The sequence below is a fragment of the Chroicocephalus ridibundus genome, chromosome 20 (assembly GCF_963924245.1).
Source record: "Chroicocephalus ridibundus chromosome 20, bChrRid1.1, whole genome shotgun sequence".
NCBI lineage: Eukaryota > Metazoa > Chordata > Aves > Charadriiformes > Laridae > Chroicocephalus > Chroicocephalus ridibundus.
In genome coordinates this window covers 5820377-5847949 of record NC_086303.1, presented here as the reverse complement: position 1 = coordinate 5847949, position 27573 = coordinate 5820377, and the positions used below count along the sequence as shown (strand labels likewise).

Below are 27573 nucleotides of genomic sequence, written 5' to 3'. Positions count from 1 at the left end.
AGATGGAGAGCGCTGCTGCCGGGTGCTGAAGCTGCCGAAGGCACCAGAGTCAGTGCGAGGGGTAGTTTTGGGGGCGGGGGCAGGGAGAGCGCATCCGTCTGCAAAGTTTTTCTTGCCTGCTGATTCCTGCCGTGCTGAAATACATCGCTGTTTGTGGACTTTCTTTGACGGAGATTAGTGGATTCTGGTGACTCCAGGAATGCTGTTATTAGTTCCCCTGCCCACGCTGAGCACTGTGAATCTGTGTGTGTGATAACACTTATTAATCCTGTTCCGATTAAGAAGAGCCTATAGCTTTCTAGCTCTTTCAGTACCTTATTTTACACCGTGCCTCTGCCCGGTGGCTGAACCACATTCAGATCAATGTATTGCGTCTAGCACAGCAGGGTCCGTGGGTCCAGCAGCAGCCTCGTGCTTTTATGCCCAGAAGACCTGCGTTGGCTCACAGGAGCAGTTCCTTTTAAGTTGTTTTGTGCTTTAGGGTAACTGCCCGCTGAGCATTTGCAAGACATGGGCCTAAAATATTTTATTTTAGGAAGTCAAGCAGTGGTTCCTGTCACCGAAACAGTTAATCAAAAAGCACTAACTCTCTACTGGAACGTGTCTGTGTGTGCGTGTGTGTGTTTTTGTTTTTTAGAGCCAAGAAGATTTGCTTTGGTTTTTTTAAAGCAGAAACCACCACAAAGTTGGCTGTGGTTTCAGCTGTGCTTGTTCGAGATTTGTATTGCTGACTACCAATCCTAAAAGAGTTAACCTAGTAAGTATGACTCAGAAGCAGAGAAGGAGATGCGAGGCTGAGAGCCTCGGAGGAAGCACAGAAAGAGAGGTGAGGAACATAATAATTACCAAAAAAAGGTGCAGAGTCCAGGAGCGACGTTCCCCTCGGTTTGCCTGGCCCTGGCACCGCTGGCACGGGCTCCCTGGAAAGCTGCAGTTCCGCTCTTATAACACAGGGAGCAGGCTGGAGAATTTAGAGCTGCGTCACAGAGCTCAGCGAGAGAGTGAGAGAGCAAGCTCCGTCGATAGGTCTACCAGCAACAGCCCTGCTGCAGCAAGAGGGGAGAGAGGCAGCAAGAGAGGCAGAGAGGGCTCCAGAGAGAGAAGTGACACCAACACCAGGGACTGGGCTCCTGCCACCATCCAGTCTCATTTAAAGATCGTATTCGGGCTCGGTTGGCGTAGGAGGCTTCGCCCATCGACGATGCTGGAGACCCGGCGCGCTTAATCCCGCGGGGAGGGAGAGTGGGCAGACACCGAAAGGGTTAACGGAAAGGAAATTTCTGGAACCTTCTATTCTGCGGCGCTACACAGTGAGCGGAGGGCTGAGGACTGCGCAGATGGTGCACGGGCAGAGCTCTTCGGTCCGGTTCGTCTTTCCCACGTACGTACCCTTTGATCAGGATGGGGCTTGAGCTGCATCTACGTATTTTAATTATTTGCAGGGCGCCCCTTTCCCCCGGCGTCCCTAAGTTCGGATCCCGAAGTGCCTGTATTATTATTTTGGCTGGGTATGATTGCTCTGTTCTGCGTCAGAGCTGTTTTCTCAATGGAACGACGGCACAGGTTGTACTAATGTCACTCTTGTCGGCATTGCTGTACTGCAGAGGAGGGTAGTAGTCGTGGGGGAGAGATGACAACTTTGCAAAGACTGCTGTTTTCGTGTTTTGTTTGGGCTTTTTATTCCCCTCTGTCTCTCTAGAGGCTGGCGTGTTGGCGAGGGTTTGGTGGAGGGGTTAACAGGCGCTCTGCGTTTCAGAGCTTGGAGGTTTGTCACTGCGTAGTTCGGAAAGTGGTAAACGGTGACGCAGTGATCATTGCAGGGCATGTCGGCCAGTTTTTAAAAGCACTGGGGACAGGTAGACGGCGCCTTCCAGACGCTTCCACACCAGCTGAAAGGGGTTAAGGATGAGTCGAGACGGGAAGCTAGCATTTAGGGATTAAATGTCATCATTTTGGCGTTGGAAAGTTGTTTACCTTGCTCTCTCCGTGTCTCCATGCTGGCAGCCGTCCAGCTCACATGTGATAGTCTTCCCTGTACTGCTGCATCATTAACTAAGTGGCGGAGCCGGCTCCCCATTGGCCGGGGAGGGCTCAGGGCCCAGAGGCGCCCTCCCATTGGCGGAGGAGGTGATGGCAGGTGAAAAGCCCTCCCGGATTGGCCGAGGGCTGGGTGTCAAATCTCGACGTTGATTTCACTTGCTTCAAAGTGCCGGCAGCTCCCTGCCCGCTCCCTGCCCATTCCCTTCCTGCTCCCTGCCTTCTCCGTGCCCGCTGCCTGCTCTCTGCTGGTTCCCTGCCTTCTCCCTGCCTGCTCCTTGCCCACCGCCTTCTCCCTGCCTGCTGCGTGCCCTCTCCCTGCCCGCTGCCTGTTCCCTGCCCATTCTCTGCCTTCTCCCTGCCCGCTCTCTGCCCGCTCCCTACCTTCTCCCTGCCCGCTCCCTACCTTCTCCCTGCCCGCTCCCTGCCCACCCAGCTCCCAGCAGCAGGCAGGACAACGGCAGTTCCCCCCTGGGACCGGCGGGTGCCAGACCCCGCACCCCGGCTGCCGGGGAGGTTTCGTTTCGCCCTGCTGTCGTGAGGATGACGTGTCAGAGCTGCAAACCACGGGGAAGGGGAAAGTCCTGGCGTCTGGGGCTTTTCTCCTCGTTCCTTTGCTTTCCTGCTACTCCTTCGTAAGGCAGTTAAGTGTTAGCAGGGCTGTAAACTGCTCAGGGCAGGGACTGCACCTGGAAATTATGTCGTGGGAATGACTGAAGAAGCAAAAAAGACTCTTGCCCAAACTCAGCTTTTGTTTGCATAAGTGTGAGTTTGCCAGAGGCTCGGTGAGGGCTGAAGACAGTCCCAAGTGACAGGGCTGTAAAGGTTTGCAAAAGAAGTAACAGTGTTAGAAAGCAGGGACTGAAGGAGGATTGGGAAGGACTAGGTAAGGATGAATGGGAGACTGAGGGCAGAGGGCAGCTCCAGAGAGAGGATGAGGACATGAAGGGGAGAACATTTTTCTCTCTTAACCATTTACTATACTATTTTTTCACCTCTCTTCTTAAAGCGACCAGCAATGAAGATGGCAACTCTGCCTGGAAGTGCTGAGGACACAACCAGCTTTGAGCTTGGTCCTTCTGGCTGAGGAAGTCTCCTGATTATGCAGTGGAGCGGTAACTTTGCTTTCTCGTACAGCAGGGAACATTATTCCATAGCCTTTCATCATACCGAGGCTTAAACAAGTTTAAGGATACGGTAGCATAAGCATTTAATCGACATTACTCACTTGCTGACATCTCCGGCGTCAGGTCCGGTTGTTTAGCAACAACCGCTGGGCTCAGAACCGGCTCAGACGTACTGCGTCCGCCGTCTCCATCGCTTCGGCAACAGCCTGTCCTCTGACCGGCAGCCTGAGGGAGAGGGAGAGAGAAGGGCTGTGTTTACACACGTACACCCACCCCGACTGAATTTTGGTGGTTTGGTTACAAAAGGGCGCACGCGCTGCGGTTTTATCCCCGACTCCATTCCTTTGCGCAGTGCCGTAGAGGGGAGGACGCCATTTCCAACGGCAGTGCGGTGGTAGGAACAGGGAGGGAAGCAGAAAAACAGGCAGTAGGTGCCACTCCCCACTTCTTTTCCTCTTTCCCATCTCCACCTTTCTTGCCTCCCCTCCTTTTCTCCCAGATTCCATAGGGAATTTCAGACTCTTACCGCAGTCGTCACAACCCCTCCTGACTCACTGAGCCTTCGCTGGCTGTAGCTGGCTCCCTTGGAGCATCCTTGCCTCCTGCAGCGCCAGTTCCGCAGAGCAGGGGAACAACAGGAATAGCAGCGACGACGGTGGTCCCTGCAGCAAGACGGACAGGCATAAATACACACACATATAGAACGGTCCAAGGCAGCCGCGGAGGTAATGCTCAGCTGAGGAGCGGGGCTAAGAAACGATGCTTGGTTGCGTGGAAGACGGGTGGGTTGAGTCTGCTTTACCGAGTGCTGTCTGAATGGAAAACCCTTTGCATTTCTCCCCATGGCAGTTGTGGGGCGGAGGACCCCATTAATTTGCAAAGCTAGTGCTTCCTAATGGCATTTCTCAGTCCTTTGGAAGAAGGTGCAAACGGCAGCCGGTTATACTTGCGCAGGCATATACGTACTTTTTGAGTATCTGTGTTCAGCGTAGGGATGCATTTGTTTTTATTCCTTTCGCCACCATCTTTTTGCCACAGCGATAGTTTAATTGTGACTAAATGCAGGGAGGGTAAAGAGACAGAGATAAAAGAGGAGTTATTTCAATGTTAAACTTCAGCTGTAAATCTCATTACTTGGGAATTGAGGTTACTGTCAGCAGGTAAATCTGTGGGACTGGCAAGAAACAAGGCTAAGAAGGGGACACGGCATATTTCTGTAGGACAGTAGCGATTTTGCGCATAGGGCTGGTATTGTTACTGTATGTTCGCTGTACGTGGCTAACTGTTCCATAATGGTTTTCTGCGCATTGCCGCAAAAGGACTTGAGAAAGCTGCGATTTCTTCCTCCCTCTGACACTTGTGTGTGTGTGACATTGTGTAAGCTGATTCATTTTTCTGTATTCTGGTTTCCTTCCTTTGTAAAGTGGGCTTTATTATATCTCTCAGCCTTAGTGCGGCATTATGACGCAGCGTTCGTTAATGCGTTGGGTCTGTTGGCAAAATACGTGCAATTTGCTTGGGAGTTTTGACTGTTCAAGAATTGCAAAATTTGGTAAAGAAAGTTAAGGATTGCAAATGCTCACGACATAAATTTAAAAGCGTTACCATCTGATTCTTCTTTGATATCGAAGGAGGGCTCTCTGACTGACGAGACAGCCATGATCTCTTCCTGCACTTGTTTTGCCGATGGTCATGTTACATCTGTGACGCAGTCCGATTTTGCTGTTGGGTCCAGTCTGTGCTTTACGGAGTTGAGCTGATGAGGGCACAAGCTTGAATACGGTTAGAAACATTAATGTAATATTGATGTTAAAGGTCGCAACCATACCTGAAGTGGCAGGAATATCAGCATCCACCTATTTCACCACCCCCAAACGGCGAAGGAATTGGAATGAACACAGCAGCACCCCTAGCCATTTTGTTGCTCACAGAGTAGACTCTAAGCCTGCAGCGCTGCTGCTGCTGCTGCTGTTCATTTCCATGTCATACAAATACAGCGTTGGGCTCTGTGTCAGGAGCTTTACTGATGCTGTGAGAAGCTTAAAGTCTACAAGCAAATGTTTCTCTTTTCTTATTTGGGAAAATTGATTAAAATGTCCAAATGCTAAATATTCTACCCCCATTCCTTTTACAAATCACTTCCAGGCCTATCCAGAAAATTCACTGCTGCCATGTATTTTTTTTCTAGAGCTTGTTCACCATGTTTTCTTACAGTTTAATACGGGTGTGGCTGGGGAAGGGTAAGATTTTAGTTGGTTAAGTATCTGTATCGCTGCTGCTAATGGGCAGAGATGTAGGCAAGAGATATGAGTTGCCAATATCCTCTATGTATCTGTACATAGATATAGGTAGTCCCACGCCTGGGTTGCGAAGATGCCCGTGTTCTGGAATGAGAAGGGAGTACTCCATTCTGTTCTCACCCACCCAAAAGTCTTGGTGCAAAGGCGGCAGTAGACACGGCCAACGCGGGAATCTCACAAAATGGTTTCAACGGCATTCAGAGATGGCAGTGCCGTTTATACTGGCACGGCTCCGAGAGAGGTACCGTGAGCCGCCTGCTGCAAGGTCATTCCCCTGACTCATTGTCAGCAACCAGTTGGTTCAGGAACTCCCAATCCACATTTCTTGCAAGACTGGCAGTGCTCGAGTCCTGAACCTGGGGCGGAGGCTCCAAAATTAATGCTACTGCAGTAGTGGGCCACTGAGTGCAAAAGCATAGATCCAAAAAAATTCTGCGTCTCAGAAGTGTTTTAAAATCCTTATCTATAATTTCTTTCTTGAGCTAAGTACAAAAACTTAGCACTAGTTCCCTCATCCCCTTTCCCCCAAGACTTCCTCTGGACTGCTGGGAATCGGGCAGGTATTTAAGAATTAGGCATCAACTAACATTGTGTTCCAGGAAAAAAAAAAAATCTGTATATATTTGCATTTCTGTCCCTGTAGTCTTTATCAGGCGGACTCCGCAGGCTGCTCTGAGTTCACCAGTGTCTGTCAAGCCAGCGTTGTCTCACGTGCTTTCAGTTTCAGGTACCTCAGCTCAATAGCTGTCTCGTCCCCTCCTGGGTTTCCACAGTTTTCTCCAGTGTTCCTATTTGTCCATGTCACCAGTATTTTCAGTTGACTCAGGGCAACCAACCATGGCTGTGCTAGGGCTGGCTCTAGTCTCCCCAGCATCACAGGCAGCAGTGGAGTGGTTAACGTCCTGAGGATTTGAGCTAAATAGCTTATTTTGTCCCCATCTTTGCAATAATGAAGCTCAATTTGGGGGAATGTTACCTGGCTCCTTTCAAACAGAGAGGAACATGGGGGCCAGTGCAGGACAAGCACGGATGCGAGCGGACCCTTCCTGCTCCCAGTTTTGCCAGCCCACCTCCCCAAGCCCTGGGGCCGCCTCCTGCCCTGACCGTGCTTGAAGTCAGCCTTAGCCTTCAGCATCATTATTCTCCAGCATCATTATTCTCTAGTTTTCAAAGGGAAAGAACCTGGCTGCTAATCCTGATGCCAGTGACGACTCTTCGCCTACAGGGAGGCATATGTGATAGCTTGTCTGCTAAAAACTGAGCCAACACAGTGTGATTCAGACCTTAAGCTTTCCAAGGAAGAGAGCTATTTCTGAGTTAAGCACATCTCTTCAGCTCCCCACACAAACACTCTTTATCCAGTGCAAATGGTGCATAGTAGGTGTCCAACAGCAGCCACTGGTTTTGTATTTGGATATACAGCTCAAATGCTTCTGAAACATTTGACGATGGCTCTCAAACATACAGTGGAGTTTCAGTGATAGACAGAATGATGGAACCAAACAGCTCACGTGCGCAGGGGACTCAGACGGAGTTTGGTCAGTGCTTTTCTCCACCTTTTTTGCCAGGTCCTTCTACTGCGGACAGTCTTAAGATACGGCAGGGTATTGAAGGCATGTTTCAGATGTCTGGTTTAAGGGCAGGTTATACTTCAGTAAACAGCTGGCAGTATTTGTTCCCTTATTCTCTTCACTGGCACAGGACATTCTTTTGTCTCTTGAACGACACAAAGAAAAATACGACTTCCCTTGACATTACCTGAGGTAGCTGGAACGGTGGCGTTGGGGGAACACCATGTTCCTGAACTGACTATACAAATCACAACAATCATCTCCCTGTGACTGCTTTCAAGACCTGCAATCAATACTTTATATTCTAAGGTGATGCTTAGGTACAGAAGTTAGCAATAGAAAATTACTTTTCTGGTCTCAGCTACTTTGGGGGATAATATTTTTTACTGTAGCTAGTTTTGTAATGTGCTGTTCAGTCAGGCTGTGTATGGCTACATTTGATGAGATTTCAGTGCTGCACCTTCCTACTGCTCTTCCACGACCCAGGTCATGTAAGTCCAACGCTTTTTTTCCCCTGTGTAAGTTTGCCCAGTTTCACCTCATCGTGCCTTGTAAAACCTGAAATCCTCAATAGGATTCACCAGTTCAGTAGTTCCTGTGCCCTCCAAACAGGCTGTGGTTTTTGCCTAGGAACTCTCATGAAAGCAAAGGCAGCAGAAAACTGTCTGACTCTGGGCAGGTCAAAGCAATTTCAGATGAGCAGCTGGGAAGCAGAAGATTAGAAACCATAGCCCTAATATCTAGCACTCCTAGAATGGTAACCGTGCTCCCTTTAGTTCAGAATAGCTTTGGGGCAAGCAATAACAAATAGCAAATAAGTGTTATATTTTACTTAGCAGTCTGAAACAAAGTTCTGGGATTTAAAAAAAACCAAACAAACAGGTCTTGTGAATAAATCCTAACTATTTTAGTGATATTTTGCTGTTGTGAAAGGTCCCTTCCACCATAGACGGTTCTATGATTCTATCTCCAAGTTTCTCCAAAAGGTCTGTAATCTGGAAATTAAAGGTCTCTTGCACTTTTTTTAGCCTACTTTGTTAGACCTAAGCACCACAGAAAATGTGGATCAGCGCGGCAGAATCACAAAAAGGCGGCTGGTATGGCCCATCACATCCTCCGGTGTGCCTGGGTCAACGCTAGTGTTGAACTCTCTTGCCCTCAAAATGAGGTTTGCTGCATCCGAACCACCAATATCTGTTTGCCAGCACTGACGACGCGCTCTCTCAAAGCTCACCCAAAGCAGCAAGAGTTACCACACGGCAGTGTGCCGTCAGGGAGGCCACCACACAAAGGCCACCATGTGCCTCTCAGACCTCATCACAAGCCAAATTTCAGCCATCGCAAACACGACCTGTCACCTGGCCTGCCCTAAATTATCTGGAAAAGCTGCTTCTCCCTACATCAAACAAACAAGCAAACAAAAACCTGGCCGCCTTCTCATCCCCAAACCCTGGAACAATTGCACCGTTTTAAAAAATGGGTTAGAATGACAGGCAGCTCGTTGACAGTTCAGCACAGTTAGACAAACACTAGTGAGTGCTCTGACAGATTACCCTTAACAGGAATTGAAATTAGTGACTCCAAACGTCAAGCAGGCCTGACTGTCCCATTGCTCAAATAGAGCTAAATGGGACAAAAAGCTCTCTGGGCTTTTACCCGCAGGATGCCACAGGCCAGTGTTCAGCCACCTTGGGGTTTTGGGGCGGGGAGGCAGATAGCACACGGTTTGCAGACCCAGAGTGCCTGGCTTTTATCTTCACTCTTTATACTGCAATTGTAAGGCTACAATGGTAAGACTAACGGAATAAGCTATGCTCACTCAGGAACACAGTCTGGAGGGTTTATTTTGATCCTCATCAAGAAAAAAAAATGTTTCCATTATGCTTTTAAACTCAGGAGGGAAGTCCATGTTTTCGCTGCCCATAATAGCAGTAGCATCTCTAGAGCCATCTTCTCGTCCCAGTCACCAACCTCATGAAGCAATGCAGCATCTCCCCTGCCTTCGCCCAGCCCGGGTCAGCGCTGCTGCCGCACAGAACACCCTACACACCGCCGACAGGCTCAGCCTGCAAGTTAGGGCACATTTGTCCATACCTGACCTATGCAACACCACACAGTAACAGAGCTGCACAACAAACAGATGCAGTTACACGCTCCCCCGGGCGGAGGAAGCTTTTTTTGAAACCTTAGAAGTTCACTCATTTCAATTCCCCTTACAGGTCACCACTTGCACTGTCACACCCCTCTGTCCTGCACCTGGCCCTGCTCTGACTCATTCCCTGACTGCGAGGATGATGCACTGAGCTCACATTTTCTGCATGTCAAACAGGAGTATTTTCTCCAGGGCAGACCAGAGCCTGACAAACCAAGAGTTTGACTCTGTGACTGGAAAATGGAGGAAAAAAAAAAAAATCTATGATGCACACAGGATCATGCAGAGATCTGTTTTGCTTACTGTGGAAGCCCCAGAAATGCCTTAATTTATAAGTTGCATGTTGTGAAAAATCAGGTCTGTGACATCCAGGCTTGCCTTGTTCCTGCAGCCTAGATTAAAGGTCTTAGGCTAGGGAGGAAGTTCCCTTTCATGGGGGAGGCAGGGATTTCTTCCCTTTCTGCCTTTGTCGCGTGTGCAAAGCATAAAGCAGTGTGAAGTCCGTGAAAGGCTTTGAGATGTTCCTCTGAAAGAAGGTACAGAACAGTACTGCTACTAAAATGTGTCTGGAAAAGGAGGAAAAAACCAGAATGATAATATTGTACTTTTTCTGCTATTACTTCGTGAAAACTCCAGAACACTTTGACAAAGCCAACTATAGCTGACAGCATTTGCTCGTCTCCACACACACACACATGTATGTGTCCATATGTACACATCCAGCATGCAGGAAATGCTTGGGACAAGCAGTGGTTTATTTTTCCGCATGTGTGCATATTAATAGCTGAATGCTGTGTATGACAGCATCTTGAATTGCTTTCTTTTTTCTCCTCCCCTCTGCATGCTGCCTGCCCAAGCATGCTATTAGGTTTGGAAAGATCTGTCACAGACGTACCCTACATAAAAGGGTGTACCTGCAGTTCAGCCGAAAAGGCTGCTCGGAGGGAAGGGATGCTTGTTAAAGCATAGAACGATCTTCAGGTAGCCTGGACGAGGGGCAGCAGCATCTTAATTATGCTGAAGTGAAACCTGGTTTTATCAAACTACACAGAATGGATGAGCCATTGGGCTTTAAGGGCTGCATGGTATTTCTGGGAAGGTTAGTCTGCATAGATGTTCAGACCCAGTTCAGACTCTGGAAGTCTCCCACCTCTAGGGAAGCTCTGCTTTTCAGCAGCACAAACAGAAGTGACGTTTCCACCAACTGTTTTTGAAAACCCTAATGGAGATTTCTTTTTACTGTTAAGGCACATGCTTAATATTGAGACAAGAAAAAAAACAAAGCAACCCTCGCTCTTAGCCTGTTTCTGAAAGATGCTGCTGCGGTACTTCATCTATGCTGCAACTGACCTCTCAGTCCAGCTTTTCAGTAGTAAATCTTATGCTGATAATACAGGGTGCCTCATGAATAACTGTGCCAGCAAGACAGACACTGGGGAGGGAACCTGCTTTCCACTTGTCTTTCACCCTGTTGCCCCAGATAATGGATTTAGAAACTACAGTAAATATCCAGACACAGTAATCTAGTACAGTCTTTCCCCTTCCTCCACCCCCCTTTCTTAGAAGGACATGCTCTTTTTCTCTGAGCTTTTCCTCTGCTGCCTGTGGGTGCGCATTAGGATATCGGCACTGAAACAGATTCTTTGATCCGGTTACAAAACTAATGCAAGGAGTTGCCAAAAACCCAGGGCATGAATAACTCCTACTCCCAACTCCACTTCTGTTGCACTTTATTCCACTTTACATCAGCTTCTGCATCAGCACAGGTTAGCCATGGTGGCCAGGGTTTGGAAGTTACCAGATAATGCATGTGTGTAGTCATTCACCGGCTTCAAGAGGCCACATCTATCCCCGCTGTACTGAGACACATACACTGAAGGTAACGACCACGGCTGAGCTGCACCACAGCACTGCCCAGATGTAGTCCATTGCAAGTAGCCATCAGCCACTCACCCACACGCTCTCCTACTTCCTTGACAACCTTTGTTAAACCATTTACAGTTAGATTCGCAAACGCTCCCTTTTTAGCTTTCGTTCTGACCCACACTCAAAGTAGTTTCCATGCAATTTATTTTCATTGCCCCTACAGAGTTTAAAACTTGTCTCACAAAGATCTGCAACTCCTTGCTGATGAAAAGCCTGCTATTTGCAGCCCATGTGACACCGCTGAAAAGGAAGTTCCATCATGATAGTCACATTTCCTGTCCCGCTCACAAAAAGCACCTGACCTGTCCTCTCTGATGAATCCGAGATCAGTACGTGATGAAAAGCCACAACACTCTCTGCCTCGGACAGAATGAGGGTTATAGCCTGGCTCTATCTGCAATGGCATAAAAAAGCGTTCCTGTACAACGCAAACTTCCTCCCCACTGCAAGGCACATCACGCTCTGCACTGCAAAGAAGTCAGACCTTTTTCACTCCTTGCTGGTAAGAGCTTCAGTATATTGCACCCAGCTATGAAAGGAAATTAGTCATTGCCAGAGCAGCGGGTTTCTTCATCAGGTATTTCACTTCTGCTACATCAGCCTCAACTATTCACAAGACGCAAAAAAAAAAAAAAAGTGTGCCAATAAAGTAACTAACCCGAAGTTAACTGTCTTACTTTCTAATAAAATTAAACAAATGACTTTTTCTCTAGGTACGGTGGAGATGAAGGATATTCTCTCTCAGCCTGCAGCCAAGCACGAGATGTGTCTTCCTCTGGAAGCTGGTTTCACATGGTGGCTTAGATTTTCCCACTTTGTATCTAGCACCATTTGAAATCAGTGTTCTAGGAGCAAGAATTACAGCGTGGGAGGAGATCAAGCAGCTGCTAACTTCACCGACGGCCTCTGCTCCTTAAAACCGCACTTTTTCCAATGGTTATTTTTTTGCCAGCCATCCACTTTGTAACATCATCTGATTTCTAGACACTTAAACAATCACTGTATACACCCTCTCAAGCTAGGGCCACAACAGGAACAGCTTCCTTCAACTGTATTTCTACTTAATAAACAATGGATATTGAGTTAAAGTTGTCCAGAGTAAAGTGATCCGAAAATTGCATGAAAACCAACGTAGTACTTCTTGCATCCTGACAGGCAGAATACGTTTCCTTTATTATATGATCGCTAGGACCCTAACATTTAATTTACTAACTTAGAGGAAATGAATTTCCACACAGTGCTTGGGGACTCCATCACCATGGAATTATCATTCCACAGCTCCCAGAGACTCGCTCTGCAAACACAGATATTCTCTACAACAATTTGATCTCAGCAGTTAAACACAAAAGTGCCTTCAGCAATCACGATGATGTCACACTGGTGCACACAGAATCCACTCCTTTTTCTAGAATTATTTTTTTTTATTGCTGGTACTTCTAATAAAGTTTCAGAGGACTTCTATTCCCTTGCATCCAAACCACTGAAATGAAGCTAAACTATTTTTGCTTGACCTCACTGTTGTCAAACACGACACAGAAAAGACGATCGCTGTGTGGACGAAGCATTTGATCAGACCACTTTAAAGAATGCGTAGCTGTCATCTACAAGAGGATTCTTCTCTGAGCCAGGAAAATGTCTCTTACACAGGCTGACCGATTTCTCTTGGTGTTCAGAGTCTCAGTTTTTGTCTAGCACCATTTGAAATCGGTTATGATGTAGGGGGAAAAGCAACAATAATGGAAAACTTCATTCCCCCGCCCCCCAAAGTCCTTTTAAATAAACACCATCAAAAGCACGCTCTCGCTTCACAAACACGTACGGTATTGCTTTTCTGTTCTCTGACCTGAAGTTACACCTACAGGCTGAACATCCTGCACTAAAGGAGGACAGTCAGCATCAGGCTCAACTAGGAGGGATGCTGAACGAGAAAGCGAAGCATCTCTTCAAACACCTAACTAAGATTCTTCATCTCCAGCAAGCCAGGGCCCATGTGTGAGAGCACAGCCACCTTCTGACCACTTCTATTCCATGTGCTATTTGTTTGCCTTAACCTGTTATTTACTCAGATTTATTTTTTTTCCTTTTAAATAAAATTGTGTGCTGCTTGGTATTGGGCTCTGTCTCAGGTAGACAGATTGCATCTTTCCCTGCTGGAAAATACCTAATTGCTGCAAGTCTCTTCATTTCAGGCCCCAGCTCCATTTCCCCCACCCCACGTGAACCATGCTCAAAAATGAGCATTTGCACTGATTTTAAGTGTAACTCTGAGAAACCTGCCCGTTACTGACACCTCACCCAACATAATATCAAACCAGGTAACGCTGTACCTCTGTTTTGTTACTCCCACTGTGAGAACATCACTTATTTTACCAGTAGATGGCAACAACACATTTTTACTACATGCAGCCTTTTTCTTAGCACAAAGTTCATGTGTTCATGACTCTTAATTATCAGTTCCAGATTCTAAAATGAAATAATTCACGTGGGACTGAGTTTTAGAAAAATGGTGCAGAACTCATGACAATTAGGGCAAATTAATTTGTAATGTTTAAGTCAAATTGCCTAGTAGCTGCCTATCCCATCGATGCTCACTGCAATACCAAAACTTAACAAAAGCTGTGTAGTTTACATACTGTCATCATTTGCAGTCCACACCAACTGATTTTGGGTATCACAACCACAAATGTAAAAAAATATGGCATATTAGTTATTTTTCTATTCCACCTTCTGAAAGGCTTCATTCTATAAGGCAGCTGACTCCATACATTTCTTTGCAAAGAATGTTAAGTGCATTTTGAGTGTGAGCCTCAGACAATTAAAAATAATCACATTCTACTCAACATTTTACTTAAAACCGCCTAAACTCTCTTCCCTAAGGATTACATCTGTCACACACTGGACAGAAGTGCCAGAACGCACTATGGGATTCGCTCTTTGACTTAGTGTTACATCAGAACAGCCCCGTGATAAATCCGCCTCTTCTCCATCAAGTTTTTACCAAATTTCTCAGGAGTGAACACTGTAAGGTTTTGGAGGTTCTATGAAACTCTCTGCAATTCCAAAGGAAAACCAAAAGGCCACTCAGCAAATTAGAACGCATTCTCTACACTACCATTAAGCAATTCTGTGCACAAACTGCAAGCTTAAATCTCAACAGTTACCACCTAATGCAAGTTTGGTACATGAAAAATCATCTTAAGAATCTGCTTACGTGACGAATGAAAGACAAACGCTTACTGCTACGTAATTTAACATTTTTATTTGTAATATTACAAGTCATCACTCGTCTTTACATCTGGAAAAAAGCGTAAAAATAAGGCCATTTTTTACAGTTATTTCACTTCAGCATTAAGTGCATTTCAGCATATTTTAAAACATTAAAGATGCCACACATAATCAAGCTGTCTAGTGACCACCACACTGAATTCCCAGTATATTATCATAGTATTTACAAACAATTATCAAACTAGGTATTGGCTAGCCAATGAGCAGCAAGTCATTCTGTGCAGCCAAAACTCCTTTTTAATAACCAGAGACTATTATGAACTCTTAACAATACAACTGCTGGGATTGTCCCAAAAAGCCCTAGAAAGTCCTAAATAGCGTTATTCAAACAATGTGTTCCCGACGGCGGAGAGCACTGCCAATCCACCACAGACAAGAAAGAATAGTTTAAATGCTGCCTCAGCCATCTGAAGTGAGGCCATTTGGTTTTTCTGGGAAAATTGGTTCTTATGTTGACAGCAAACTCAGAGATTCACAAAGCCACAACCTGCCCTAATTAAGCTTTTGGTTTTAATAAGGAATTAGGAAGAGCAAGTGTGCATTTGAAGTAACAGCTATCAATGGACGACTGAGTCTCAATCCATGGCAAACGCTGTGATGGGAGCTCCTGGAGCCACAGGCTCGACTAAAACACATCCCGAAGCGATAGCAAGCAGCTACATACAGAGACCACAACCACTGCCACCACCAGCACACCCGCTCCTCCACTCCCCCAGCTAACCCGCTTTGGTCTTCCTTGAACGTGAAAAGAGAAGGGAGTCAGACAGGGAAAGGCTTCTGTTTCCCAGCAGATACCAGACGCTAAATCTAGCATTGCAGAGATAGATTTAGCATCATAATCTGTGTACAGAGATTTAAAATGCCGTATGTGAAATACATGATTTCAAATAAAAAAAGCAAGGAAGCTCGATGCATATAGCGCCCTTTCTACCCCAAAAAGCAACAAAATTATCTCCAAAACTAACATCAAGGCTCAAGAAAAATCAAGCGTCCTAAGGAACTTCTACTGTGCTCCTGGTAGGAGATGGCTACCACCGGTTTCTCTGCAGTTCCTTTAATTAGTATCTTCTGTCAATAGGCCAACAAATTCAAAGGCAGAGGATACCTTTGCTACAAAACTGTCAATTTTCCATTCCAACAAATGCACTGTAGTCTTTCTAGGACTATATTAAAGAGCCAGAAATATATATGGCTTTTTTCCTTCATAAAGGCAATGGAAAAGCTATGCAACTCTGATTTAAAGGCACATTTTAATTCATTAGATATACAGAAACCAACTTTGCCAAACAAGGAGGTAGTATATATAAGATCTAAACTGTGATAAAAAAAGACATAGCCTTAAAAGGCACCAATCTCTTAATGAATAATAAAACATTTCAGAATACAAGAGACAACATAATCATTTATATCACCTCAACCACAAAAATGAACATGAAACACATTCGGATTTTAGCGAGCAGAACTAATACCGGATAGTCTTCTGTAAGAAAAGAGGCAGCACTGAAGGCAGCAGGCAGCAGCTGGCACTGTGACAGTGACAACGTCCAGTACTCCCGCCGACACAGCCACTCTTGCATGCTATGGGTACGGGCCTTTAAGTCTGTTTCACGTACACAGAAAAGACAATATGAATGGCCCATAAGGAAAAGCATATATGTATGCCTAGTAATGATCTCCTACTCCAGTTATCAGTAGTGTAAGACATAGCACAAGATATTTGTCTACAGAAACTCAATGCAAGTGCAATCATTTTCCATTTCTGATTGGCATATTCAACTGTGAATTCCCTCCCACACCCAAAAAAGGTCAGTCATGGTTTACAGATCTTATATTCGGCAGTATATGGAGTGCTGTCACGCTTCCTACAAACAAAAAAACAGGTCAAATCAGAGATTTTACATTTAAATAGTTTTAACATTTATTCTGAAAGCACGTCCTTACTTTTATCATTAAATCAACAGTTAAAGTCATGAAACTACACCATTATTCGTCCTCATCTTACAAGGCAACTGTTAGACTGAGGAGATATTTTCTTCATTTCATCTACCAGACTGCTAAGAATGACCCACTGAGTAGAAGAGCATTTGATCCAACAGGATTATTTCAAGTTATGAACAGACCATGCCCGAGTATTACCAAAAACTGAACACAGACAGAACAGCTACAGGATTCCTAACTAATTTGGAGACTACATCAGGAGCATTCCTTATAATTTATTTTAATACAGTATGTTGTTTAGTACACATTTTATAACCAGAAGCTGAATATTAGTTTGTGGGAATTTTGATTTTGTAGTCCACTAACAGCATATTTACAATACTTAAACATAGTAGGATTAAAATTCATAATTACATCCATATACACATATTTTCAAGTTCTTGAATAACTCCTGTTTTGCTTTACAGAAAAAAAAACCACCAAACCTCTGCACTATTACTCTACGTCTCTAAGGAGTTCTAGATACCGTAAGAAAAACTCAGTTGTTAATAGTGTGTACACATACCAGACCATTCATTTTTCTTATCATTGTCACGTGCAAAAGGTTGAGATTGGACATAAGAACTCTTGATTCCTTTTTTTCCTCTCTCCAAAAATAAGCCCAGCTAACGCAGAAAACTAATCCTATCTCAGTTAGAAACATCTTACTTCAGAGATAAAGATGGTATTACTTAATCCATACATTATTTCAGAATAAACTCCAAGCTGAATTTTCCTATATGCCACCTCAAACTTATCAAAAGTACCGAAAAGTCACTTGTTCTTTCAAAGTAAGTAAAATCAAGACTATGCATTTGAAAAGAACCTTTACATCCAGTTAGAATAAGAGACAGAACATTTCAACCATTACCTTCTCAGAACTGTGCAGTGGAGAAAAGTGACACAAATGAAATACTAGTCTATGAAAGTATTTGTAGTGCAAACTCTAACTGTTAAGGTAGTAATTGCAAAATACTGAAAAACGAACAGTCAAACTAAGCTGTCCTTTCTTAACTCTGTCCTGTTGGAACACGGTTTGAAGAGTCAGACTTTTGAAAGAGCTAATTTGACCCTACACAAGTGCAGGAGCAATCCTAACTATCATCAAATGCATTCAACTACTCGACTAAGCACTAGTTTTAAATATAGTAGAGGAAATCAGTTCCAAACAAACAACTATATTTTGATGCTTTTTAGGGCTACAGAACTCTGAATTTGAAAAAGAAATCACCTTTTTATAAAAAGATTTAAAAAGAAGACGCTGTTTGCACCTTATTTATTTTATTTTTCTTCTACAAAGCTGAATACGAAGATGAATCAGTAATTCTGAGACATATAATCTGGTTTTCTCTAAAAGCATGCATGCTATCTTTATAATTCTAGCATCCATGTAATGCCGCAAAGCTGGTTTCCAGCTCCAACAGTCTTGTAGTTATAGGGAATTATACTATTAGCTAACAAAACTAACACACCACTAGAACCCATTTCACATTACTGGAACAGGTGCAAACGTTCTACTTAGTAGCTATACAGTTTCTGTCTTACAGAAAAATATGTTACTTATTCTTTAAAGACAACCCAAAACTAAGATATGTGATACGCAATCACTGGAAGCTATCATTTACGACACTAAATGATAATTCTTTAGGTAACGTATTCTGTTCTCCCAAAATGAATGAATGGTTATAAAAGTCTTTCCTATAGGAAACTGAGGTTCACAGCTAGCTAGATTCCATGCTCCTCCTGAAATTCAGAGTAAACTATAACAAAAAAAGACACTTAAGCTTCATTGCAAAAGTCCAAATTAAGTGGAAAGTGTATACCTTTTTAAGATTCAATTAATTCTTTTGTGCAGTTTCTTCCATCTCAGCTGGGACATTAGTTTTTAAAAGACATGTTTCCTTGCAACTCTCATCAACTGTATACGAGCTGAACAGCAGAAGGGGAAAAAGGTCTAATTGAATGTCCTAGAGAACTGTCAGTTTAAACACAAGAAAGAGTGGGCAAGAAGAGATTTTTGCTGTCATATGAACGTTACAACCCAGCAAGTACAAGCTGCTGGAGGCACAACAGTTCACACAGGCTCAGCTGCATCAGGAATCCAGAAAACTAAATAGGGAGATCGAGGCCTTAATAAAAGAAGATTAGATCGGGCTTTTCAGACAAGAAAGAAGTTTAATAGTCAGATGTTCACAGCAATGAAGCTTAAGGAAAGCACTGGGCGCAATAAGACTTTTCACGTTATCAAATTTTCAGGAATATAACATTCCTTAATTTTTGATGATGTTCCTTTAGATGCCTCCTCCTTTCTACACCCTGAGAAGTCTCTCCACAGATGTAGGCAGAAAGTGCTGCCCTAATACTATTAACTCCCACGTACTCTTATTTGGACCTTCCAAGATTGCATATTATCCAAGTCATGGACGAAAAGCAATTGCTCAAAGGCATTGAATTCCTTAGCAGCACACAGGTACAAGTACTCTGCTTACAGGGCCACTCTGGCCCTTGTAATGGTACTGTACGGCTTAAGTGGAAGATACTATAGCTAAAACATCACTGGATATAAGCCAGCTTCAGGGTTCTCCCAAGTAGGACTGCATGTACTTCATTACAAATAGGAACCACAGGAATATTCCACCTGGTTTACTTTATTTAAAGCATCCCTTCCATTGCTTCACATACCCTTTTAACAGATTTTGTTAAAAGGTAAATCAATTTTGATGAGATGCTTATTGTAACATTCTATGCATACCACCTAACTTGCTCTGAATTTTCAGTATTTTGCATATTACAAAGTATTTCTCCAACAAAACAGGCTTTTTTCAAGAAGTTAAAACATGACATTACTGCAAGAAGCAATGTACAAAGAGGCATTTAAATCTCCTGCCACCCCTCCATGAAAAGCATACGTAACAATCAGTTGGTTTGAAGATAAAGTTCAAAAGGCTCTATATGTCTCTTAAAAACAGAAGAACACACTACTACTTATGCATCTAATATTCTACAGTTGATTTTGCAAGTCTTTAACATAGGGACACCAATCACTGCTGCTGCAGGAGAAAAAAAAAAACTGAAGTGGATTCACACATTAAACATTCTAGTAGCAAAGCTGACTATTTACTTTTTCAAACAGCATAGGAGCCAAATTTTTTTTCACCTTTTCCTTGTAACTAAGCCTGTATTGTTTTATTCAAGGTCCTTCTGATCCAAAACACAAAACACAGTAGTTCTCCAATTACCCTCCACTACCATTGGTACATCTTACATAGAAGAGAGGAAGCTCCTTAGTTCATCTCCAAGGCTTCCAGTTCACGTAAACCGCCCAGGCCTGTAAAGCCTGTGAGACCTGGCGATGCCAGAGGGTATCCAAGCAATAAAATAACACAAGCCCACACAAGCCACTACTACCACTGGTTTTAAGAAGTAAACTGACATGTTTTAGAGCAGATGCAAACAGTACTTTCCTCGGCAAGGGTACCTATGCTAAATACAAGCTTCAGAACAGGGTTCTTCCTTCCTCGAAATTAGTGCAGGTGTTAATTAGCAGCTTATCTGAATAGCAGACACAAAAACAAAGCCGAATACATTGTTAGGCACTTCAGCTTCACATCAGCTGCTGTGATAAGCTCATACATAATCGTCAGGCGTTTGAAAAAGAAAGGGCAGATAAAGCTCAAGAAACTTGCATACACATTAGCACTGCTTTTGCTCAGTCATTTAGAAATTTGCAATAATAATAATAAAAAAGTAGGCTTACTCACCCGTTTTGTGAACAGCATTTCTTATAGATGCAGAAGGCTGCCAGGCCCACCACAAGTGCCACAACCACTTTAGAAAGAATTAAAAAAAAAAAAAAAAAAAAAAAAAGCCTTAGAGGGGTAAAGATCACCTCTAGGTCACAAAAGAGCCTCAAAGATTTTTAGCAGAAATAGCACTGTCTTCATCCACAGCCCTATAGACCCCACCCCCCAAAATACTTAAAATTTGCATGGCTTGTTTCACAAATATGTATTTGATGCTTTCGTCAAGGCTGTTCAAGATAGTTCAGCTCAAGAACAGTGATCACCAAGATGGCAAAAGCTCAGCAGCTCAGTATCATTAAAACAGATATGTCAACATCCTAACATTATTTTTTACAACAAGTTTATAAAAAAGCAGTAGGCTTATAACAGCCGGTAACAAATGCAAGGACAGAAAATGGACTAAGCACTTTTGTTCCCTGGCACGGTTGTTCATTCACACTTCCAGTAAGCCCAAGCTCTGAAGAGCTTACGAAAATGACCAAGTTGTGGAAGACTGCCTTTGAAATCTGATGCCTCGCATACATGAAAAAATACACATTTTACATGAAAATAATCTATGATTGCTAAGCAACCTTAACTCTTCTCGAACTATGCAGTCTTAGGAGCCGACAAGCGGTTTTAAAATAAGCAAAACTCCAGAATCGTGTTATATTACTGCAGTCACAGCTGATGACCAGAATATCAATTCCACACAAAAAAATACAATCCACATTGTATCTTGTTCATGTTTTATAAGATACTTACCACAGATGATGACTGTAATATACACACCTAAAAAGAGAGTGAATCAGTATCACAAGAGGAACACATGTGCTTCTTATTCAAACATTATTATTAAAATATTCACAAAGTTATTTCAAATAGATCAAGCCCTTCTGTCAACACAATCCTTGTAGCAGGACAGTTTATATTGAAGTATTTATTTAACTTAAAATATTCCTATTTTTAAATGGATTTTACTAAAACCTTTTTTTCTTATGCCAAAATAAAGAAGGAAGTTTGCATTATATGATTTCTCCTGAATATAAAAGAATGTCCCCAAGAAGTAAAGCGTCTGTTACATGTATTTTCGTTCTAGTGGAAATTCTTGCAGTTCATACTTACTTAACTGGCAAGTTGGCATTCCAGGATGCCATTGGTTTTCTCCAACATACTGAATACGAGCTTCACCATGCAATGTGTAGCCTGTGTAACACTCAATTGTAATGAAATCCCCGACAGAATACGAAGGTTTCTGTCCCTCAATTATTCTACCATGATTTATGTATGGAGTGAAACCAGGACGTTCAGAGCCACCTGGAAAGAGATCACGGTGAGGGGGAAGAAAACGAAATTAAGTTCAAGAACAGAACTGCTACATGAAGCAGATTCAAGAGGTTGCCATCAAACACATTTGGGTAAATACCAGAAGCTCAGTCAATTCTTAAGTCAATATCTTTATATGCAAAGGCTTCCTGCTTCCTAGAGGCTGCAGATACTTCTGCTGACAGACATGGCTCAGACACATCAACAGAAATACACGTCTCAGCTTCATTAGGGCAAACATTTGCATCAAAGAAAGACAATCTCTGTTTCCATCATAACAAGTGATTGCGTGGTGCAAAGGGCGACAAGAATAAAGTCTGCCATCATCAAAAGAAGAATCTTCAGAAAACACTCCCCAAACACATCTTTCACAGCAGCTTTTGAACCGTGGCAATTTCCATAAGCAGAACTAAGACTGAACAAGGACTCCCACTCTGCTGAAAACTGTCCTCAGTTGCTGAAAACTCCCCCCCCATGACCCTCCCAACCCTACTAACATTGCCTGTCGGTGCCCTGCTGACGGACCTAACGGACAGGGTCTGCACATTACTATGTCGGATCGCTGGAACTTACCGCATACACAGTTTTGTAAAGAACTCCACGTATCCCGTCCTTGACAAGTTACTGTCATCTCTTTAGCGCCATCAGGAAAAGCACAATCAGTATTGCACTTTATCTGAACAGACTCTCCTTCTCTATATACAGGTTTTGCATGAATCGTTACTCCATCTGTGATTTTTGGGGCACCGCATACACCTTGAGTAACTGATATATGAATTTAAAAGTAAGTTTAGTGATAACAAAGTTTTAATATTCCATAATTCATTAACTCACTCCATAAATATACATTGCTTTTGTATGAGAAAAATAGATCAGCATATCTGAAAAGTTTAACTTCACCACAATTTTAAGTATAAATGTTTCTTTTAGAAAACGTAAAATAAACATTACCGTAGATATTCAGTAAGGCAATATGATGGTATGATGTGGTAGCTAAAAAATTCGTATTTGTTCACTAATTATTTTTGTAAGCTCTAGAATTATTTCCAGGTGCCTTACCAGACTCATTCATTACGGAACCCCCAAACATACTCTTTGTAGAAGTGGTTCTCATTCTTGGGAACTCGTTATTAGTGTATGCAGGGAAAAAAATTCTCTCATTTTGATCTACAACAACATTCCCTCTCCCTCTAGCACAAAGAGGAAGGAGAAAGGTTACAGAAAGACCTCTGCAATGTCCCCAGCCCTGCAAATTAGTCCTGACTTAATAATGTGCCTGATCAAAATCTAACATTCTAACCATACAAGATGCCTGGAAAGTAAGAGTTGAACAGCTGCATAAGAGAACACAAGACACGTAATGATTTTGATTACTCAAGAAGGACACTACAGGTTTCATTATGCATACTCCTAGTTCTTTCTATCAGAATTCAGAAGCACATCTTTTCTCCTGTATTTCCACATGAAATCACTAGAAAGACCACCACGATGCTATTAGGATGCAGCAGCACCACAGTATGTCCACCCCACAACTTCTATATGCATGTCTGTAACTGAATTCGCTCTCATCCAAAAACTCTTTGGAGTTAAAAGTCACTCCAACACCTAAAACAGCTGCCCACAGATGAGGCTGCATGTCAACTTCCTTAGCTTCTGATTTCCAACTACAGTGTTATGATTTTAAATTTTAGCTAAGACGGATGTACAACATTCTCAACATACAAGAGAAGTCGGATTCTTTATTTAAAGACTTACTTTTTTGACAAGTTGGTTTTGGAGGAGACCAGTTGTTATCTTCTCCACAGGTAATTACGTCCGGTCCGACCATGAAATAGCCTGGATCACACTCAAACATGACTGAGTCCCTATAGCTATAGGAAGGTCCCAATCCAGTTATTTTTCTCCCGTTTTCAACTTTCGGGTTATCACATTTGACCACTGAAATCAGTGAAAGAAAAACAGCTTGGAAACATGTGTTAACAGTATCTGTACAACAGAGACAGCATCCTCTTACTGCTTGTACGTTTCCTTCTCTAATTCCTCAAACTGTTTTGGAGGAGCTTCATAAAAAGGTTATCCTCTTGAAGGTGGAGAAGGTCCTTGCCTTCAGCTATTGAGTTTTAACGGTACCAGTCAAATAAGAAATTGTAGTAATTGATATAAACATGTTCCACTTCCAATTCTGAAATTCTGCCACTTCCTGTACTGTGGCAGAATTTCAGAAAACAATGTGATATTGAGTTGGGTTCAAATGACAACACACAAGCATCTGGTACTTCTCCCTACGTCTGCAAAGCAAGACTTTGTCCTTGCTAGACTTTACATTTATTTCTGCATTTGCATAGTAGCTGTGTTTAGAAAAAGAGTTCTTCCTTACCTTTTTACTGTTCATAATCTAGCTTTCACATTCTTGCTCTTTACACAATTTTTCTTCAGCTACCCAGGCTTTATGGTCTCTCAGTTACTTCACTTTGTCCTTGTCACTTCTACCAACAGCATGCTCATACATATATTTTTAAATTTTTAACTAAAACTTTAGTCATATTACGTGTCATAATCACTCAATATCCATAACGCAGCTGGATCTAATCTCCACTGGAACTATATCAAATTTAGTACCAGAGGATCTGTTTCTTCTTTTCTACAGGGAAGTCCATCACCCCTTGCCCCCTTCCAAAAAAGGGACAGATACTGAAGTTTTGGAGTCACATAGGCTATAATAAAGAAGTACATTAAAAATCCCAACAACCTCTGCATTGTGGAGGTGCTTCACTCCAAACTCCATTTGAGTGCGCATCGTACGTGCAGAAAATAGTATCTGGGCCAATCAGCGAGAAGGGATCGGCGCCTCTCGGTACCTCATCGCACGAGTAGGTTACTGATGTTTGATAAACGTAGCTAGTGGCTTCCGTGTAGCGCCCGTTGGCTATGCTTGGAGGTGGTTTACATGGAATTACTAGGAATAAATCACACAAATTAGTCGACAGAATTTTGCTGTTATCTTGTTCATCTCAGAAACAGCAAGCCTTGATTTTCAAGTTATTTCATTTAAAATCCAACATATAGCTATTTCTAAGACAAGTTACAGTTATAACTAAGTTACCGATGGTCATCTATTATAGCGAGTCTCAATCTCAAGAAGAGGTTGACTTTAACTAATATGAGCTAATTACCACAATAACTGATATTTTTCAGTGATCATTCCTCAGGGACATCCCAAGTAGCTCCAAAAAACTAAAAATTAGTCCTACTTTACCATCATTTCTTGTACTTGAAAGCTTATGGCACAGCTGTTTTTAAATGAACTACCACTATCTGAATATAAACTTAAACACAGTAGTAATTTACTTACTTTCACATAAAGGAAGATCTCTATTCCAGTCAACACCATTATTCTTAATTACACAGGAAATTTCATCAGGTCCAGTTAATCTGAATCTAGAAAGGTAAAAAATATTTAAAGAAGTGAAACTTAAGGAAGCTCTCATTTCTCCAACGAGCAGCTAGAAACTTTGTTTACACAATTCTGTCGTGTGATTAGGGGTCCATGACTTGCCAAGTTTTTGTTGTAATGAGAATGGTATCTTAAATTTTATGTATTTATTAACAGCCTCAACTTTGAAAACAAAAGAGAAGGAAATGAGACATCACTAAAGAAAGTGATGGAAGTCTTGCCATTTTAAGATGTGTACCCTCTAACACTAATGCTCAAAGTTACTAATACTAAAAAAATAAGCTGTTAAAAGGGAGGAAAAAACCTTGTGAGAGGTTAGCACTTTTGACTTCATTTGCTATACACTGACAGATGAGACATTATTCAATATAATAATGAAGGGCGATAAATATATAAATTTATTCTCTCTGCCACAGAAGCATTAAAAGAAGTCATTAGAGGTAACACTCTAGTTTTCACTCTGCAGAATCTCACTGAAAAGCTTAAGCCTTGGTTGATGCAAACAGCAAGTAAAATCAGGGAATCAAAAGTCAAATTTAACTGTAATTTCATTTGCTCCAGGTAGAACTTGGAGACACTTCAAGTCAGAACTGGAATGGAACCTGCATAAGAAAACTTGGGTTTGGTTCTAATCTGGTCTAAACAGAAAAAACAAAAGAGGATTCATTCACCAAAATACTTACCCGCCTTCACAAGATAAAGTAGCTTTTGAACCAAATGTAAGATCTGTCACGGTAATAAAACCATGTTCTAATTCTCCTGGATGTTTACATTTTCTCTCTAGGGGGAGGGGGGGAAAAAAAAAAAATAAAATCTATATCTTTGTAGTTACATCCAAAGACTAAGTCTTTGGCACATACTGTTCTTACCATCATTAGCATTTTTCAAGCTTTGTTTAAATTATTACAGAATACAAATTCTCACTTGAAAAACAACTAAAATTGTTAAATATCAAAGGGAAAACACAAAAGAGGTCATATGCACATTACCTGTACAGAACTGCTCTATGGGCGACCACTGAAAGTCTTCACCACATGTACGAGTTACTGATTTTCCAGGGATTCTCATATACCCTGGCCGGCAAATGTACGACACCTTGGTTCCAACAGGAAAGCTCTGCTGTGTGCTGAAACTCTCTCCGAGCTCTGCATATTGCAGCCTGTCTGGAGGCAGACACGTACCTGTCAAAAGAAGGAAAAAGCAATACACAATCTTGTCAACAAAAAGAGATACAAGTTGAGGCATAATGGCACAGATGCCAGGCTCATTCAGTAGGTTTTAAGGACCCATCCATAAATCAAAGAGGTGACATTCTTAAGGGCCAAGGCTATTTGTATATTTCACTAGGTTTCAGTTTTTTAATTTATATTTTAATTGCACCCAATGTCCAACCATACGCTAGTACAGGTTACTTATTTGCTGGTGTTCTCAAATTCTTCTTTAGCATTCTACCCAGACAATGTGTTTCCTTTCCAGTTCGTATTTTCTGTCTGTTTGCCTTACTCTTGTACTTAAAATATATGACAATTCATTGTACACCCATCCGCAGTGAAACGCCTATTTAGGTTGCTGCGGGAGAAACAAACCAGCCACACTCGCACAGCTCACTTCCCTTCCTGAGACAAAGGGCCAGGCAGATCACAAAGGGGAGTTTAAAACACTATCCCACGGGGACCTACAGACCCAGGGACATTTTGAGGTGCGGTTAATGTAAATGTAATGTAAAACTCCTCCACGCTGGAGGACCTGGAACACATTCCAGGCCTTGTGGCCCAGGCACAAATGTCAGACCCGCCCAGCCTTTGCAAGACTTACCCACGGCAGAGGCCACCACCTCTATGACCATACCTATTTATTTCCTTTCCTTTACATTATTGCTTAGAGATCTACCAAACCATACAAGAAATTTAAACCCCCAGCTCAGGGTGAGAACCAGGCACCCATCAGCACCTAAAGCCAGCCAGCACGTCCGTTTTTGCAACACCTCCTTTCTCTCGCCTTTTCGCCCCAAACCCCACCGAAGCCGCCCGCAGAGACCGCCTAAAGCTACTTCCTTCTCCCTCCCCACCGCCTCCCCGAGCGGCCCATCAGCCCCCTCAGCCCCGGGGGAGGACGAGCTCCTTGCCTCCTCCCGGTTGCTCTCGGGGCCGGGAGGCCGCGGGGGCTCGGCCGTACCCCACCAGCCCCCTCAGCTCGCCCCCCCCGCCCAGGACGCCCGTTCCTCACCCTGAGCCCGCGCTCCACCTAGCCACGACAGCGCCATTATCGCCAGCAGTAGGCCCGGGCGGCGGGCGAGCAGCTCCATGGCAGCGGCAGCCCCGGCGGGAACGGCCGCGGCGCTTCCCTCGCTCGGACGACCGCGGAGACGCAGCGCGGGGCTGAGGCGCATGCGCGCTGCACCACCCGCCTCTGCCCTCAGCGGCCGCCGCCCCGCCTTCCGCAACATGGCGGCCGCGGGGCCGACGCCTCTCACGGTAGCAGCCGCCCTGAGGCGAGGCGTGCCGCGCCCCGGGCTGAGGGGACCGACGGTGGGGAGAGGCCCCGGCTCCGGCCCGAGGAGACCGGATGCTGGGAGAAGCTGCGGCCTTGGCGGGGGGGCAGGGGTGGGGAGAGGCCCCAGCCTGAGGAGAAGCCCC

General features: G+C 43.5%; 1 protein-coding gene and 1 long non-coding RNA gene across 9 annotated transcripts; one reads left to right on the top strand and one right to left on the bottom strand.

Annotated features, from left to right (window-relative positions):
• Positions 1–988: 988 nt before the first annotated feature.
• LOC134525529 (uncharacterized) lies at positions 989–11815 on the top strand. Of its 3 annotated transcripts, none has more exons than XR_010073806.1 (4): positions 989–1381; positions 3047–3152; positions 3664–3889; positions 11277–11815. It is a non-coding gene; the product is annotated as an uncharacterized LOC134525529 (long non-coding RNA). The 3 variants fall into 3 exon arrangements; XR_010073807.1 differs by lacking the exon at positions 11277–11815 and adding an exon at positions 9255–11267; XR_010073805.1 differs by lacking the exon at positions 11277–11815 and having other exon boundaries at positions 3664–7949.
• Positions 3691–27536, bottom strand: LOC134525527 (membrane cofactor protein-like). 6 transcript variants are annotated; one of them, XR_010073804.1, is made up of 13 exons: positions 27164–27536; positions 25927–26118; positions 25621–25717; positions 24836–24921; positions 24233–24439; positions 23239–23421; positions 22057–22248; positions 21283–21474; positions 20923–20949; positions 20137–20203; positions 4770–4936; positions 4131–4219; positions 3691–3826 (listed from the first exon to the last, which is right to left on the bottom strand). XR_010073804.1 is itself a non-coding variant. In XM_063356457.1 (12 exons), exons 1-11 carry the CDS (start codon positions 27381–27383, stop codon positions 18214–18216), a joined length of 1554 nt encoding a protein of 517 aa, XP_063212527.1. In that variant the 5' UTR covers positions 27384–27536; the 3' UTR covers positions 14356–16260; positions 18199–18213. The 6 variants fall into 6 exon arrangements, 5 of the variants coding, with proteins under 5 accessions (XP_063212527.1, XP_063212530.1, XP_063212528.1 ...); XM_063356457.1 differs by lacking the exons at positions 3691–3826; positions 4131–4219; positions 4770–4936 and adding exons at positions 14356–16260; positions 18199–18304; XM_063356460.1 differs by lacking the exons at positions 3691–3826; positions 4131–4219; positions 4770–4936 and adding an exon at positions 14356–15998 and having other exon boundaries at positions 27164–27530.
• Positions 27537–27573: the final 37 nt, after the last annotated feature.